This window comes from Amblyomma americanum, chromosome 3 (genome assembly GCF_052857255.1).
Source record: "Amblyomma americanum isolate KBUSLIRL-KWMA chromosome 3, ASM5285725v1, whole genome shotgun sequence".
NCBI classification, from domain to species: Eukaryota; Metazoa; Arthropoda; class Arachnida; order Ixodida; family Ixodidae; genus Amblyomma; species Amblyomma americanum.
In genome coordinates, this window is record NC_135499.1 from 197,231,087 (window position 1) to 197,246,471 (window position 15,385).

The 15,385-nt window shown below is 51.1% G+C and overlaps 2 protein-coding genes across 2 annotated transcripts in view; both read right to left on the reverse strand.

The window, feature by feature from the left end:
* LOC144125813 (uncharacterized) overlaps positions 1–15,385 on the reverse strand; it is a 253,660-nt gene that overhangs the window by 90,313 nt on the left and 147,962 nt on the right. The window lies entirely within an intron of this gene.
* LOC144122833 (endothelin-converting enzyme 1-like) lies at positions 705–9,076 on the reverse strand. The gene is made up of 6 exons (XM_077655827.1): positions 8,889–9,076; positions 7,509–7,829; positions 5,686–6,036; positions 4,272–4,987; positions 2,955–3,317; positions 705–1,135 (listed from the first exon to the last, which is right to left on the reverse strand). The coding sequence occupies exons 1-6, from the start codon at positions 8,973–8,975 to the stop codon at positions 784–786; spliced, it is 2,190 nt and encodes a 729-aa protein (XP_077511953.1). The 5' UTR covers positions 8,976–9,076; the 3' UTR covers positions 705–783.

The following is a 15,385-nucleotide window of genomic DNA, read 5'->3' on the forward strand; positions in this document are numbered from 1 at the left end:
GAGAAGATCCTAACATGAGAGGTCACAATGCTCAGATGATGAGACAATGGTGCCAGTATAACCAATGTGCGCCTGTGCAGCCAAAGCAGCTGGACGCAGGGGTGTGGTGTAACGCGATGGTTTTTGTCGAGAGTTCGAGGATCAATTCAGCACCAGCCTGTTCGGCTTTGCGCGCTTGGTCTGCGCCAACATCTCAACGTCCTCCGGGTTTCAGTGGTAGCTGTACGCTTGACTGCTTTGTTTATCAGCGAATCGTAGTACGGCAGGGTTAAGCCAGCGACTAGAAATTTTCATCATCATCATCATCATCATCATTTATTTACTCTTAAAGGCTCTTGGGATCTTTGATGGTCGCCTCGCAGGTTTTGCTGCATATATGTTGGTACCTGTACGCACTTTCTTCGGAAAAAAAAATGGTCGCGTAATTACGGCGAAATGTGACCACAGACCGCAGTTCCTGGAACTGTAAAGTGTGTTCTGCTGCATAAAGAGTACAATTGAGGCGGAGCACGCTTTACAGGAATGACTTGTGAATCTGTTTTTGCCTCACCATCGTTTATCCAGTAAGGACGGCGATGGTGGCGTTTAGGGACATAGTATCGATCTGTGACTTCAGAGATATTTTGATAGGGAGATTAAGGAGGAATCACAGCGAACGTTTTAACACCTTCGACAGCTGAACAAAACCTTGTTTAATACCTCTTATACACAAAACAAAACAACACGCGGATCACGACGTGCCACAGCGCGCCAATGGAGGGGCTACAGAACGCACGCCGTGCCTTAGAGGACGTCACAGGCGTCTCCAAAGCGAGGCGTGCAACCGAAGGCATCGGCGAACCCGGCCACAGTGGGCAGCGCGATGTTGCACTTGTGGTCGGCTCGCGTTCGCGCCGTGTCGTTGGCGCTGGGCTGGAGCGGAGGACGGCCCTGGCTGCACCACTTGTAGCAGAGGCTCACGTAGAAGAGCTGTTCGTTGTTCAGCTCTGCCACGGGTGACGCCTCGTGCGGCATGTAGCCGGGGTCACTCCTTAGTGCTCGCAGCGCCGCCTCGTAGCCGGCCACGTCGGCGTAGTTCTCGTCCAACGTCCTGCGGCTGTAGTCGTCGTCGAACGGCGCCGTGCCTGTGGCGTACCTTCGAAATTGTCGCGAAATATGGGGAGAGAGACGCATGCTGTAAACAGGACGTTGTCTCCTCAATGACAGAAATGACACATGTCTTGTAAGATACACAGGTGCCACCAAAAATATCGAATCCCTAAGATGTCAGTGGTGCATTCGGTGTCTGGATAGTAAGGCGTGTTTCGCCTTATGTAGCAAGGCATACATATACGTGCAGTGATAGTGAACAGCGAATGGACGCGAGCAGCGAAAATTGTAAGGATCCCATTCCGCTTTATGTGTTTAGTTCGCTCCCCAGTGCCGACGGCTTTAGCTGCAGCGACGCATTAAAACACACGTCAAAACGATGGCAATGAATGTATCCTTGTACGTTCGCAAGCTACATAAGCCTTGTCACAGAGAGCAAGTGACCTCTAGTTTGAGGTTCAATATTATTGAAACGCTCGAGGCTTTACTTCTCTTGTTTTTCTTTAGTTCCCTCTGCTTCATAGATGGGTTTTGGTTTCCACGGCTTACTGCCGCCGCTCCCCCTTTCAGCGCAGACTGGTCAGATAGTTTCTAGTACGCTGGAGCTAAGGATTCTAATCTAGACAAAGCACGTTGCCTCTTTGTCTGAAACCGGGTAGACCCGCAGAAATAAATAAATATGGCCGCGGCTGCATCGCGCCAGGGTTTCGAACCCGCGGCAGCACGAACAGATCAGCTTTGCTGCCTAGCTGCAAGAGAGCATCATGCTGTCTCCGCAACCGTTCACCCCTCGTGTTTAACTGCCACTCTCGCGCTATGCATTGCATGTCGTCGTCATCACCACCTTTCATCCGTGCGCAATGAATCCAGAACACGCAGCTATCGCACTGCCCTCGTAAGGTGCGTTAAGCGGTTCCAAAATCGCCGATCTTTGCCTGAAGCCTGACCTTAAAACCGTAGCCTCGAACCAAAAGCGAAATGAAACACGATGTGCTCGCGCACAGACTCTGCATTCGGCCAAGTAAGGCAAATGAGCTGTAACTGCTTTTCCCATCATACTGGGCTAGGAAAGGGGAACGAAAAATGTGGGTGAGGGCATCTCGCCAGGTGCTGCCCGGAATGCGTGCAAGGACACAAAGAAAGGAATTCGTTAACAAACCAGTAACTTATTCGATTTAATTTTTTAAAGAAAGGAAAACGCTGCTCCATCGAGACAAATCGTCTACAATCACGGACGAAAAAAAAGGCCACCTTTAGAGCTGCCACGTAGCAACGTTACACATTGCTGGTAAGCGCGATGAATTAATGAAATTACTCAAGGTGTCTGTGTTAACGTCATATTTATCCTATGTAATCGGTACATATTCATTTTTATGTACAGTGGCAGCGAGATTAAAATTCGCCGAAGCCGCACAAGATCAAGTGCATAATTAAACCTAGAGTTAAACGTAGAGTTAAAAACTTTTCGGTACAGCATCCAAATGGTCCCTTTTTGCCCATTGAAAACTCTCCTGTGCTGCTTGGCGATGCAAAGCTGATGTCCCCAGATGCTTTCGCGCTCTTCCCGACGTAAGAACTGAGCAGCGAACATTTGGGAAAGCGCTAAATCTTGGAAAACGTGGTGGTCACGTTTCCATCGTGAACATGCAGAGGTCGAAACTCCTCCTCTGTGGACCTTTGCAAACCGGTTTAGAGAGCGCTCTCCACCGTCCTTACTGCGCTACCACCAGGGGGACACAACAATAGAACGAGAAATATCGCAACGTCACGCGGCATTCACGTTTGACCCTCGCGTCCTCTCAGAGCTACATGGTGCGGCGAGTCTCGCAGAGGTGGAACTGTGAAGCTCGCTGCAGGCCACGCACCTCTTGAGCAGGCACCTCCGCTTGCTGGCCCACTTCTCCCTGGTTGTGGAGTCGAGCCATTCGGCTCGTATCCCCTGGTAGCTGAGCAGCAGCCCGCGCGAATCGAACGCCTCGAGCATGGTGGCGCCAACCACGTGGCCGAAGCCTCCGTACGAGGCGGCGCTCGAGTTGACCAAAACGAAGGGCGGTGCCAGGAACCGCGGCGGAACCACAATCACGTGGTAGTAGGGCACGAAGAACGGTTCGTCGCCGATGCTGGGGGGCGGCGCTCCCGAGTACATTGCGGTGCGCAGGTTTGGTACGGCCGCCGAAAGACTGGCGTTGAAGAGCTGAGCCGCCCGTTTCGCCTTGGCTCGCAAAGACCTGAGCGCGGACAGTAAGCGGGATTTGTCATGTCAGCTTGACGAAGTATTTTGCTGCTTCTAGTAGAGCAGTCCTCGCAACCAAACAACTGGCGGAATGCACTTAAAAATAATGCGAAGATAAATAGTTATTTTTGCCCTCATCATGAAGTTATGTGCTGAATGTGTGAAATGGCTGCCACCGTTTTTGAAAACTAGGCATTTCACTATTTCAAAAGCAAAAGTAGCCCTGCATTCAGTCTAAAAAATTTGACACTGTTTTAGTCTCTAACTTAATGACGATGCTCTTCAGCTCGCAAGCGATAGTAGACCGCCCTGATTCGTCCCATAGCATCTATCTACTAGTTCAGTGCCATCCGTGGCTGATGCCATCCGTGGCGGAAGTCCCGCATTTCAATTGCCATTTCATTGTCATTCTTGTTTTCACTTTCTGTATAAGGGGCTACGACCTCAAATTTTCTTGTTTCGATCCTTACATCCTAACACACGCAAACCATAAAAAAAATGGCAGTGGCTTAATATGGCTAACCCTGGTATTCAGCGAAAAGCAAGTACGCTTGCTAAGCGTCTGCGGCTCGTCCATGGCAGCTCCGCTACACGCTCGCGACAGCCGTTCCCGATGTACCCACACGACCACCTGGCTATGACGTGGTGTCACATGGTCTTACGACACCCCCATCGGATGTCATCACGTGGCTTCACATGACCTCACCGGCAGTTCTTAAGGTCAAAAGTCAAAGGTCAACCCAAAGATCACCCAGTCTCAAAGATCAACTAAAGGTCATGAGTCAAGGTCAGGGGTCAAGGGTACGACACCATGACGTTATCACATACGGTCGTACACGGCTAACGTGGTTGGGCTGAAGGTCGTTCAAGGTCGTTCTCCGGACTACGCGACGGCTGGTTTACGTAGCGCAGTGAAGCTTTTCGCATGTAAACTAGGCGCTACGTGTACCTGAGCAGATCCCTAATGAAGACTCCATGGAAGCCCTCGAGGTAATCGTACTCGGCATCCAGGCCGGCCGCCGTTCTCAGGTGCTCCGGAACGCCGAGCACCGCGCTCAGGGCGTCGACGCGACTCGCCGCTTCTTGGCGAGCGACAGGCGTCGCCATCCAATCTGCCAGCGAGCGCTTCACGGCGCCGCGCACGCGCTCGTAGATGACCCGGGCCGCGCGCTCCTCTTCTCGCCACAGGCGGCGTTGCGCCGCTTGTGTCACGAGCGCGTAGGGCGCCAGGGAGAGCGCGTACTCGTAGCAGCTGCGCTGCGGCGGGCGGCCGAAGCGCAGCATCAGGTTGAACGAGGTGGCTGGCGCCAGGTAGTGGAAGATGACGGCGGCGATCCAGCGCAGGACCTCGCGACGCCGGTTGCCGAACTCGGCGTCCAGGCGATGCGTCAGCTCCACTCCGCGGTGGTCGAGCACGTACACGTCATCGGCGGCGCCCAGCGACACCGGCGGGCTCTGGTTGATGGCGCGCAGCCACTCGTTGGCGCTGATTCCCGGCGTGCGGTGTGCCAGGGAGCGCACCGAGAGGTACTCCGGGTCAGGGCCGGGCTCGGAGGTGTACGCGTCGGCCCATTGGGACACGACCGACTCGACGCCGACCACGTCACGGGCGAAACGGGCCCCACCGATGAGCTCGGCCGAGGCGTGCAGGGTGTTGCGGTCATCCTGTGGCCCGACGCGGCGGTAGATGTCAAAGCTTTACGGCGTGCCATGGGGCACACAGAGGTTTCCACGTAAATGCCTGGTTCTCGAGCAATTGGAGATCGAACGGGTGAAATGAAGTGAAAGAAATAACGAGCACACATAAGATGTCTTACCGCTTGACATTTTATAAAAGCGACCAAAAATACCAAGCTGCCTAGCGCCGTTCTGTCGTCGTCCAGGGCATTCCTCACCTTCCTACCTGCCTCGCAGCTCCACGAGTATGGAAACTGATCACCATGTAGCCCTATTTATCGATCATTCAGCCATGGCCGCGCTATCATCGGTCTGGTCTTGCTGCTGGTTTTCAGCAATATTTTTCCCTGGATGCCGCTTTATGCATTAAGTACTCTCGCCGTTAATTCAAAATAGAGAAATCAAACCTCTTATTTTATGTACCTCTATTCTGGCCGATTCTGTTAGCCAGTGTCACATTATATGCTATGCACAACATATGTGTAAAAAAAGCCAAATGATCGCAGGGAACTACGTTATGAATGCGTCCGTGCTCGTGTATAGCTGAACCTAGTAGCCAGTATCCTGCTGAGTAGCCTGTGGCATCGCTTCTAGCAGCGCCTGACGCAAGGCACATAGCCTGGCGTTTATAGACACCAGCCTGCGCTAGGCTGCCTGTAGGCAGCACACGCAGCCTAGACACGCACCGTGATGCGGGCCTCTGCCCACTTCTGGTAGATGCTCCCTCTGGCCAGAAGCAGGATCATCTGCCCGGGAGCGCGAAGGTCGGCCGAGGGCTCGGCGAGAAGCGTGACGGGCAGCCCGGCGCGCAGGCTGAGCCTCACGAGCACGTCCAGCGGCCGGTCGAGCACCTCCCAGCGGCGCGGCTTGAGCGGCACGCCGAGCGAGCGCAGCGCCCGCTTAAGCTCGGCCTGCGTCTCGTGGCGGTCGGCGAACACGCGCCAGCATTTGGTCAGCGCCGCGGACACGCGCCGCACGCTGGTAGAGCCACCGCCGTTGGCCGCGTTCGTCCACTCCCAGGCGGGCAAGTGGGGCCCCTGGAGCGTCGAAGCGGCGGTCGGTGCACGCTCAACTCACTACTGTGGCTATTAACGAACGCGAAGCGACTTTCTCGACGCGAGTTTGAACGCGATAGCAGTAAAGGCCTCGTTGCCCAGAAAATACGGCGTCCGCGTTGTGAGCGAAAAATCGGTGGCGTAAGGTGGCTCACACAGCCACCCCCGGAGAAGCAACCTAGGTGGACCACATAGGTCACGTGACCTTATGGCGTCATCACAACACGCCCACCGAATAGTGAGCAAACTGACCACCGTGGAAGGTGGCAGTTAAATTAATGATTGGCTGCGAGAGGCTGCTAGGGAAGAGCAACCTGGGTCTCACAAGCCCCACCGGTGGCAGCACCTGCCATCGCAGTGCAGTGGCGCTTCACTTAACTACTGAACCATTGCCAAAGAAGTGCCGTGAGAGCTCCCAGGGACATATGAATGTAAATTTGAAAATGACCTTTCCCGCATACATGAGGGTTAACTCATGAACGCTATCGCGTCATATCGTTAAGGCGAGCTAAAGTGTCCCCTCCAATTTTATTTGATATGTTTGACTCGAACACATAGGTGAGGAAAAGGGAGCGTTGGGTAGAGCTAGAGGAGACTGTGAGAGCTGAGAAACCCCTCAACTTTTCTAACGGCCGAGGTGTGATGCGTAATATCGTCGGGATAGATTTTCAGCAAGAAGCTCCGGAAAGGGCACCTTGAAAGACTAGGTAGGAGTAATTCCCGCTCAGTTGTGGTAAAGAATGTGATTGGCACGTAGAGCAGGCGTGTCGACACAGAGGTATGTTGATAGACATTATCTTCGTGCAAGAAGTGGTAATTACGATATTCATCTCCGCCAGTACTATAACCATGGCCATGCCCATGAACTTCTCTGGTGCGCGCTCACGTTCTTCAAGAGGCAGGCCTGTCCTCAAACAATGACTCCGATTTCCACTTCTGGCTAAAAAAAAACTTTTACGCCCGAAGATTATGTGGCTTTTTATACATAACCGGACTTCATGCCCTTCTGTAACCTATTATAACGTTCGTTAATGAGATCACGTTTTATGCCGTGTGGCACATTTAGCGTCCTAAATAATAATAATTACTAAAACCACGACACCGTGCAGATTATAATCTTGTTGATAATTGCCGGTTTCGTCAACGGCACGCCAGCAACCATGCTTAGTATAATGCCACACAACAATTTTTTTGCTCACCGGCTGATGCTGGCCTTCGCCACATCTGGTACTTGTATCCCATCTAAAGTCATTAATCCGATCAGTTCTCTGGCTCCTTAAGTTGTTACTGCTTTCCCTTGCTGCTAAGTCTCTCTTGTCACGAATAAATCTGACGCAGGAAAGATGTTCGTGCCTCTTTTTACACACCATCAGATTATTTGTATAGGTAATTTTTCTTTCATTTTCATCAGTTCAGTTTCAGGCCGAAACGTTCTCGTTAGCGTCTTCTCGTACCTTCCAGGGCGCGGCGAACACGTCTCTCGGCGGCTCCCAGTTTGCGCACACGTACGCGTGAAAGTCGTGGCACGGGTCTGCCATGCGGTTGAGCGAGCGCGACACGCGCCCGAAGTGGTTCTCCTCCAGGGCGCTCAGAGGCGCCGCGTGCATCCGGACCAGCCAGCGGTCTTCCTCCCGTGCCCGCGGAGGCGGCACCAGCACCAGCGCCACGATGGCTGCCGCCATGGTCGCGGCCAGAGCGCCCAGCGCCACCACGCGCACCCACCACGCGGGTCGGGGGCCTTGGCTGGTGATCTCCGAGAAGTGGCTGCCGCACAGCTGGCATCGGGTGAACACCGACGTATCCATCGGAACATTATATTTCAGGCGATATTACTGCACGCATAGCTCTAGGTACCAAACCGTCCCGGAATGTTCTTTTTATTCCCGCTATGTACATATAAAAAGAGTATCAAGGAGCAAAAATGGTGTGTGGAACGTGTCAAGAAAAAATGGTGTGTGGAACGTGTCAAAAGAGCTTATTGGAACAAATCTCAAGGAAGCAACTCGGCAAGTGAGCCGCAGTTAGAATACAACCTGCTGGCCTCAGTGTCAATGTGCGGATATGTGTTCTTGAGCTTTATTCTTTTCTGTTTGTTAGGCACCTAAGAGATTAAGAATTGTTTATAGCAACTTAGCTGTTAGTTTCCACACGGAGATGCATATAAAATAAATCGGAAGGAAAAAATAATGCATCGTTTAAGGACATCCGGATAGGCGCTTTCTGCTGCAAAATCGTAAGTTTTATGAAGTATATTGTCATTGTGGATGGAACAGCGCGAAAATAAGACTAACGACAAACGAGGGACACACAGAGACGGCGCATGTCTGCGTGTCTTCCTTTGCTGTTTCGGGCTTTTCCGTTTGCAATCAATTGTAACCGAATAGCACAGTTTTATATTCTACTTCAGTGCATTTATCAAGTAAACTTTGTTTACAACACAAAAAACATCAAGATAAACAAGTACGCGGCGTCCACTTATCGATTGCAGTTTTGATAAAATAAAGCGAAGCGGCAGGGTTGAATTTCAGAAATATTTTTGGTAGATGACCATCACCGTGGTGATGACGTCCTTAAAGCACACTGCGGCTGATCAATCACAGTGTGCTATACTTTAAACTCGCAGTAAAATGCCGTTTCAGTTGTCCTGCTGAGGAAGCTGAGAAGCTATAGGGAATCTAATAGGGAAGCTAACAGCTTTGGGCTTATGTAACCAAGAAATTCCCGCAGACGTTAATACACCCTACTCTATCCTAGCCTACGCTTCAAACAGACCAGTGTAGTAAGTATCGAAATGAGTTTGGCTGGGACGACGACAACGCGAGTAATCTACTTACTTGGTGGAACGTGCTGACATGATCAACACCCATCAGCGTTAGTTGGTTCTTCGCATTTCGGCTCAGCAAGATTGGCTGCACTGCCATGGCCGTCCGATCTCGGGCGCTACCTGCATCGCTTTCTTCTTCGCGGTTTTAGAGCACGAGTTAAAGAGCGTTCTTCTTCTTCATCACTACTGGCTTTACATAACTTCGAGCGCGCACTGAAAGGCGAACCGTCTGGTGAGTTGCTCATCTCTACTCTATGGTGTAAGTGTTCTGGGATGGGCTAGTTTTCTGCCTTTACTATGTGACAGCATAGAACCCTGACCGGAGTAAAAATCTGGCGCTGTCAATTGTTGTACATAAAAATTCCGATTGGCTGGCGGAAAATGACGCAATCAGTGACGTCACTGCCTCTGGTGGCTGTTTTGTTTGGCAGTGCTGTTTTTGCTGAATGCGTTGGCCGCGACCGGCGCGCTCGCGCACTGCGTACGCCTGAAGCCCTTTTGTGCTGTGCTTCTCGTGTATCTTGCCTCCCGCGCTCTCCGCGTCCAACTCAACCGTCTCGTGTTCTCAGTCATCAATGACGTCACCAAAGCGCATAAATTTCATTGGCTGGAGAGACATGATGTCACCAAACTAGAAAATGCCCATTGGATGATGGGAAAGCCCCACGAGTCACTTCTGGCAAATGTATCAACATCTTCGAACTGTATCGCATTGTTAACACATGTTAGAATTAGGTATTCCTGTTTTCTTTTTTGATAAAAATATTTGTATTCTTCCCTCTGTTCTGCTATTCCTTCCTGAAAGCAAAGTGAACATAATGCAGTAGAAAAGTACTACGCTTCTGAGTGGGTGGTCAGTAAAGACAAAAATAAAATGTTAACAGCGCCAATGAAACTGTCGCTACAATTAATTGACATCTATTCAGGTTCTTGAAAGCAGTACCTGACTTCTTGAAGTTGGTTTACTTTAGATCAGTGTTTTTGAAATTTTTTAATGGGCCTATACTCTGAAACTAACATGATGAAAGTAGGTTATTGATCGTCATCATCATCACCACCACCATGAAGTTTGCTTGATTATGCAATAAGAGCAGGCCATTCACCTCTACAAAACCATGTGTGGACTTCGTAAGATTCAAGGTTTGCTTTCTTTTTCACCCAGACTTGTGCCGCTGGAGACAACGAAAATTCGGCTAAGAGCACTTCTTAATTTTTTGTTGCGCTTATCAACTAATGGCTTTATTTTCAGGTGTTTCACGGTTCGAGGTCCCTTAGTGGCACTGTGACCAAATAACACAACATAACTTGGCTGTAACCAAGCCTATCGTGATTGTAATCGCTTTCCGGACGCAACCACTCGCTTCTTTCATACCAACTCACACAACATAAGCGACGCTGAAACATGCCTTCCTTTTCAACGCTTCCCGCATTTTTCTCTTCTTGCGCCAACTCGAAAACTTGGAAATTTGCGTGCATGGTTGTCCACACGCTGCGCGTTGCGCCATGCGTTCGACGTATCCGTCGATTGGCAGCCCAGAAAACGCACGTGCACATAGACACCATGAAAAGAATCGGGAAAAGTGAATAAATAATGTAAGAAAAAAAAACGACGTCAGCTGCAGCAACGGTGGCGGCACGACATTCGTGGTGACTCGTTCCCCTTTCCTCCGTACACTTCGTGCACGTCAAGTCTTTTCTTTCCAGGATCGTTCGCGTGCTTCCTCGGGCAGCCGCAGCAGCAGTGGTTCGCTGCTTGTAGGTACTCGGTCCTCTCTGTGTGTGCGTGCCTGCGAACACACTTGTCCCGGCACTGCAGAAGTCGAATGTTGCGCGTCACACCCAGGCCCTTTCGCTGCGGAGTCGCGATACCTCCCAGTGGCGCGGTCTTCCCTCTTGTCTCTTTTGTCTGTGTGTGCAAGTAGGCATCGGTGTGGACAACGGTGTCTGCGTGTCGCGGCAGGAGCTTCCGAGAAGAGTGCGGCGGGGTTCTGGGGAAGGGGGGGGGGGGGAGGGGGGGGGGTTGGCGCGTTTGCGGTTGTGTGTCCCACGGCACGTCTATTACTGTTATTACCATCGCCGCTGGCGTGCATCGCGCGCAGAAAATCTATTCCTGTCTGCAGTCACTTCGCCTGTAGCCTTTCGCTCGGATATTGTGCCGCCCATCTGTTTTTGTATTTGCTGGCGTTATTTTTATTTTAATTTACGCCGTCGCATTGGCTTTTTTTATCTGTCTCGTCGGTTTCGCTTTATTTCCGCGTTTTACGCTTCTTTATTTTTACCTCTCCATTTCTCCGAGTGTTCCTTAGAAGCATGAATATGCGCGTACGTATTTTTTGCGTGAGTATTCTACGTATGGGCTGGTTTTGCATGGGCGGCTAATAACAAACAAAGAAAAAAATCTCAAGTATGCTCGTAGGCAGCACAGGATCGAAGGGTGAGGTGCGGGCTGTCGGCGATGCGTTTTGAGCGCAATAACAGGCAGATACTCAGCGCTGAAACTACAGCCGTGGTTTTGCATCCTTCTGTTTTTTATTTGCTCGCTGACACCTCGATGAACCAGCCCGTGCCATGATCGGACTGCACCGTACAATTCACAGCAGATATGAACTGGTTGTATTGCTTTATTTAGCGGTTAAGCCGACGGTCTGAGGACGCAAGTACTAAGGTTAAACATAAAAAAAAAGCTGTTTAAGCGCTCCCGACAACAATGTATTGACACTTTTTTTAACTTGTGGTCTAACCTATCAATCATCACGCCCCGTGCTTTAGACTTCAAACGAAACATTTAATTGTGAAAGGCGCCAGAACAATATCGACGCACGTTGCCATTTAACAAGCCGCTCGCAGGAAACTAGTTTTAGGATTGTTTTGCATTTTCAATTCCATGTCAGCATTGTAGCCGTAACGAGCTAATTTTCAGTGAGCGGACGCTTTGCATATTGCGGCTACAAAAACGTACCCTGAGAGCACAGAGCGTTTAAAAATTGATCAAACAGGAAATAGGGGACTGTCGATGCTAATTTTATAAAGAGCACTTCAACAAAGGAATGCGAGGAAGTGCATGTGGCATTGGCATATGGCTGGGCTTGCGTTTAGTAAAAAAACTTGGATTCGGCTTCTAAGATACGAGTGCCCCGCTATTCTCTCCATTTCCAGCAAAATAAATAACTTTATTATTCCATTTTTTAGTATAAATGCGCTGCTACTAGAAGCCCCAAAGTGCCAAAATGCGCCATCGGCCATAAACTTCGCTCATTGGCTGAAGTGAAGTGACGCCACCAGAGAGCATTTCCAATGACTCCAGGAAGGTGACGTCAACAGACCGCTGCACCTCTATTATCTGTAGAGATGGTGACGCCATCAGACCGGAAGTGACGTCCCTCTCAGTAAAGGCATCGACTTCTCCTAATGCTATCCCAATGTCAACACATAAAGAAATTAGGACACATCGTATATAAACACATAATGAAATTATGTGCCCCTGTGGATTTAAACAAAATGTATTGTCAGTAAATCTTGCTAATAATGTCATATGAAAATTAGCCAAGCATTTACAGGAACTTTGGCTTGAGAAAAAATTGACAGGACGGCTACCATTGTGTAACGCGAGATTCGGCGGCCGCTGTTAAGTTATTCATAGATAAATAGATAAAGAGGAGGAGGGAAAGACAGGGATGTTAACCAGAAAGGGGTTCCGGTAAGTTAATCATATTTTGTGATATGTTAAGGTAAAGAACATGAGAGCGACTTCATATATGTATACATCTAGAGCGCTTTGTTTAGTTTTCTACATGCACTCGTTTTCGACTATTTCTTTCCTCCAATTCGCCGGTCTAGGCGTGTGACGCAACCTATGACCCCCTCCTTGAGCGTCGCGTTTCGCAGCAGCTGCCACAGATGGCCCGTGCTACGTTCCTACTATAGTGAACTAGAATACTGGTCAGTATTCTAGTTCACTATAGTTCCTACGCTCTACATTCGTACATTCCTCTCCTACGGTAACCCCACTCCAGATAGTTCGCGGCGTAACCACCCTCCGGTTACGCACTTTTATACTCTCGCGATACCATTCTCCTTCCACTGCAACCGTCCTCTTCCTCTTTCCGGGGTGCCTACCCACCGGGTGGTTCCCGTGGGAACCACATGCCGGTGAAGCTTTCCTACGCTCTCGCCATACCATGCTCTTCCACGGCAACCATACTCCGGTCGGCGATCCCTCAACTCTCACCACATCTTGCAGCGCCGCCGCGGTGGCTGAGTGGTTATGGCGCTCGGCTGCTCACCCGAAAGACGCGGGTTCGATCCCGGCCGCGGGGGTCGAATTTCGATGGAGGCGAAATTACAGAGGCCCGTGTACTGTGCGATGTCGGAGCACGTTAAAGAACCCCAGGTGGTCGAAATTTCCGGAGCCCTTCACTACGGCGTCTCTCATAGCCTGAGTCACTTTGGGACGTTAAACACATATAAACCAAACCATCACCACATCTTGCTCCTTCCACGGCAGCCACCTTCCGTATGGTTCCCATGGTAACCACTCACCGGCTACTCGTTCTTACGGTGTCGCCATTCATTCCTCCATGCAGGGTTACCACCCTGCGGTTGTAGATCCTTTCGCTCTCGCACTCGCTCCTCCTTCCCAGGGATCCTCCTTTCACTGTAACCACCTTCCAAGTGGTTCGTTTGGCAACACACCCTCCGGTTACACCGACGACTAGTGTTACTACGACGACGACGACGACACGAAACCGGAGAATGGGCAATTAACAGCTGTCGCTGTAAAACCGTAAACGCTTACATCTGAATCTTTGTTTTCGGCACGAAGCTCGCACTTTCCGGCATTCCTGAAATGGGTGAACGACCGCACCGCCTCATTTCCCTCCAAATAATTTTGAGAAACTTTTTATTCTCCCAGGGGTCAGAAATTCAACAAGCGATTTGGCGCGTGGATACTCGGCTCTGTGTTCGGCAACCGGGTTATGCGACCCCGCACCAACGCGGGACGGAAAAGGAAAAAGATTTTCATAAATGGACAATTAACGCCGCGGTATTTATTGCACCCCTGTCGTCTTGAAGCGAAATTGAGCGTGCGGAGATTCGCGCGGCCGTCTCTTAAAGCACCCTTTTCGCATGAATGCAGATGAGGCCGTAACAAGTGTTTCCTTAACTCGGCAATATGCGAGAAGTAACTGCGACGAACACTGTCTGCATCTCTCTGTGTGTGTATATATGACACGCGATCCTAATCAGAGAGGAATTAGGAAGAAAGCGAAGACAGCGACGACGAGGGGGGGGGGGGGGGGGGGGGGAGGAGGGAAAGGGGCAGCGCAAGTAAAAGAACGAGGACATCGCGGAACGAGCTCGGCTCTGCGCAAAGCATCCCTCGAAGAAGGGGGCCTTCGTCCGCGCCGCGAATTTTCCCGGGCTAATTGAAGAGCGCGCCGCGCTCTAATGGTAAAACCGGCGTCGCTACATTGCTCCCAGTGGGACTTCGCAGCGGGAGGGACTCATTTGGTGCGCGAGGAAGGAAGCCCAAAGGAGGAGGCCTTTTACTCCCTCTCCTCCCTTCGCTCCGGCCCGCGTTTCCTGCCGAAACATCGTCCCACATCCGTGTCCTCCGAGCCCCGGGGAAACCCGCGGGAGCCCTGCCCCGAAAGACGTTCTCCTCGAGAATGTTAATGAAATTCCGCGTTCCGCGCGCCGACCTACACGGGACGTCTATGGGGCTCTTGCAGGCGTGTACATTGCGCTGAACCTGCGCAGTTACTACGCGGCTATAGGGATCCCGATCACCCGCTAGAAGATATTTCGACATCGGCCGGGGCGCTGCAGAAAAAGGGGGAAGAGTTGGGAAACAGGACGACCTTGACGTGCTTCCATGGGCTCTGCAGGTATTCAGAGTGCCGTTAGAGTCTGTCCTTGACTAAGCCCTTCCTGATCTAGTCAAGGGCATACTTCAGCTTGCGTCAGCTTCTCGAAAGCTTACATTTCGTTATGCAATTGGAAACAGTACTGAAGCACGTAACGTGAGTGGGCGGTGCTACATTCCTCCGGTGTCGCCGTACTCTCCTTACTTTTTCCACGATAACCACCCTTTGGTTAGATCCCGTAGTAACCACTCTCCGCTTACGTCTTCCTACACTCTCGCCATATCCTCATCCTTCCATGGTAACCCTCCTCCTCCTCCTCCTCCTCCTCCTCCTCCTCCTCCTCCTCCTCCTCCTCCTCCTCCTCCTCCTCCTCCTCCTCCTCCTCCTCCTCCTCCTCCTCCTCCTCCTCCTTCTTTCAGGGGAATTACCCTTCGGGTAGTTTCTGTGGCAGCCTCTTACCCGTTGCGCCTTCCTACGCGCTTACCATCCACGTAACTATCCGCCACGTAACGTTCTCCTTCTACGTAACTATTCTGCGCCCGGGGATCCCTTCGCTCTCGCGATACTCTCCTCCTTCCACAGCAACCACCCTCCGGATGGTTCCGGCGGTAACCACCAATCGGTTACGGATTCCTCCACA

Bases quoted from the DNA above. Each gene is read 5' to 3' on its own strand.
- LOC144122833 (XM_077655827.1), bottom strand. From the start codon at position 8,975: ATGGCAGTGCAGCCAATCTTGCTGAGCCGAAATGCGAAGAACCAACTA. The intron at 6,037-7,508 runs GTACGAGAAGAC...TCGACGCTCCAG, and splicing joins TGTTCGCCGCGCCCTGGAAG to GGGCCCCACTTGCCCGCCTG. The intron at 3,318-4,271 runs GTACACGTAGCG...GTCCGCGCTCAG, and splicing joins TTCATTAGGGATCTGCTCAG to GTCTTTGCGAGCCAAGGCGA.